Consider the following 2118-nt stretch of genomic DNA (forward strand, 5'->3'; position numbering starts at 1 on the left):
CCAAATAAAAGAGAAAGTGCATAGACTTTACAGTAAGTTTTAGCACAAGTTCAATTCAAACCACCCCTTTACACAGAAAGGGTAAAAAGTTAAAATTATATGCAGAACCTATTAAAGCTACCAGCATTAACTATTTCCAATTTTCCATGTTTGAGATCAACCCAAAAACAAAGTCTCAACATGATGGAAATCCAAATAAGCTAATTTCTTAAGTAGATCCCAACCTAGAAAGTTGGATTAAGCTATCATGTGATCCAACTCTCCCAAACCTTGACAGTTGAGGCTTAAATGCAACTATTCCATGTCCAAACTTGGAACACCTCACATTGGTTTTCTTCTCAGTTGCTGGTTTCTTTGCTGCACTGATTCGGTGGAGTCTACATCTGAATGAACCTTCATGAGTTGTTGGTGAACAATAACACATGTTAGATTTTGTGCTTGATTTGCATTTGTTTTCCTTCAACTTTTTCTTTCCATCTTGATTTTGAGCAAAAGAAACTGAAGCCTTTTTCTTTGAGCCTTTCAATGGTTTGCTTTCACTTGGCATATTCTGCATTTTGCTAGTTCTGAAAATAACACGAGTCACATACATAGCAAGTGGATCCACAAAAGATATAAATAACAGAAAAGTGCAGAAAACACATGAGAAATTGCAGAAAACCTAAATGATATACAGACACTGTCATTCACAGTTTTTATGATAAATACCAAATTGTATTCACACCGCTACGATCAAAATCACAATAGTTGCGAGCATTATTTAAAACTTTTGATATGAGTGTATGTATATTCGCTGTTCCAATAATCAAAACAAGGCACCAAAAGAAGAAGCAATATTACACTACTATTGATTAAGAAGTAAAATGCACAATTTTTTAGGTTTTGATCATCAAGTTCCTGAAGAAAAGAAACCCTAATAATTTAACCTAATTAATCCATGTGAGATTAATCACTTTTTAAAAGCTAACTAATCGATGTGATTAAGATTTTAATTAACCTACCCTAAAAGCCACAACTTCATATCAAGATTCAAATCAAACCTCAAAATCAACACATGTATGCAACCGGACCAAAGTTCCAATTTTAAATAACGATTATTCATACATACATAAACATAAGTGCATTGATATAATTCTTGAATTACACAAAAACGTACAGAGAAACTCAAATTCTAAATCAATCACATTGTTAATCTTTGATCAGGCATTAGAAACAAAACAACGAGATAAATTTAATGACAATTTGGAATTGAAGAACGTACCGAAGAGAAGTGTTTTTGGAGTGAGAATGAAGATCAGAGCGTTTCACTTCAGTTGACATTGTTGGTTGATGATTCAAGATTTTTCAGAGAGAGCTTGCCACAGAAGATCAGAGGGTTTTGTAAATGTGGAACAGAAGAAAAGTAGATTTATTTACTTTTACAGAGGTGTTAAACTGTTGTTAAGTGATGGATTAGGTATTTATAATTTTATTATTATTGCTAATATTTAGGTAAATATAACAAATCAATTATTTGGTGGCACAAAAGAATGAATAAAATTATCATTGAAAATGTATATTAGACCCTATTTAGATTAATAATTTATTTGGAGTTTTATCACATAAGTGTTTATTGTAAAAAAAAAAAAAAGTTATATCTACAAGCTATAATGTTAATTTTTTTTTCATATAAGCTATAAACTTAAGAAATATGGATATGTTGTAATGATTTCAAAATTATTTAGTAATTTCTATATGGAGAACTACAGAGTTTCAAATCATTTTATAGGCAATCAAAAGGTAATTTGAGCACATCAGTTTGACCCTCTTTTTCTTTGTTGTCGTGCCTCTAAATTTATACTCATGTGTGTTGATAGAATGTTGGTTCTACGAATTTTCTACTCCATCAATGAAAACAATGTAAGTTTAAATATTCTCTAGATTACTGTCTTTCAGTCTTATATTTCTAATTTCCCTATTCCACTTTATGATGTCATTAATAACTTATTAGGGTTGTATTTGTGTCGTAAAGGATTGACGTTATATTATTGAAATATAAGTATTCAATAAATATACAATATTTGAAAATTGAAACGCTCACGACATTATTGTGAGACAATAATTTTAAAACCATCTATC

The 2118-nt window shown here is 30.3% G+C and overlaps 1 protein-coding gene across 1 annotated transcript; it reads right to left on the bottom strand.

The window, feature by feature from the left end:
• On the bottom strand, positions 1–1413 carry LOC127129292 (uncharacterized). Its single transcript, XM_051058521.1, has 2 exons — positions 1262–1413; positions 1–566 (listed from the first exon to the last, which is right to left on the bottom strand). The coding sequence occupies exons 1-2, from the start codon at positions 1318–1320 to the stop codon at positions 209–211; spliced, it is 417 nt and encodes a 138-aa protein (XP_050914478.1). The 5' UTR covers positions 1321–1413; the 3' UTR covers positions 1–208.
• Positions 1414–2118: the final 705 nt, after the last annotated feature.

This window comes from Lathyrus oleraceus, chromosome 3, assembly GCF_024323335.1.
Source record: "Lathyrus oleraceus cultivar Zhongwan6 chromosome 3, CAAS_Psat_ZW6_1.0, whole genome shotgun sequence".
Taxonomy (NCBI): Eukaryota; Viridiplantae; Streptophyta; class Magnoliopsida; order Fabales; family Fabaceae; genus Lathyrus; species Lathyrus oleraceus.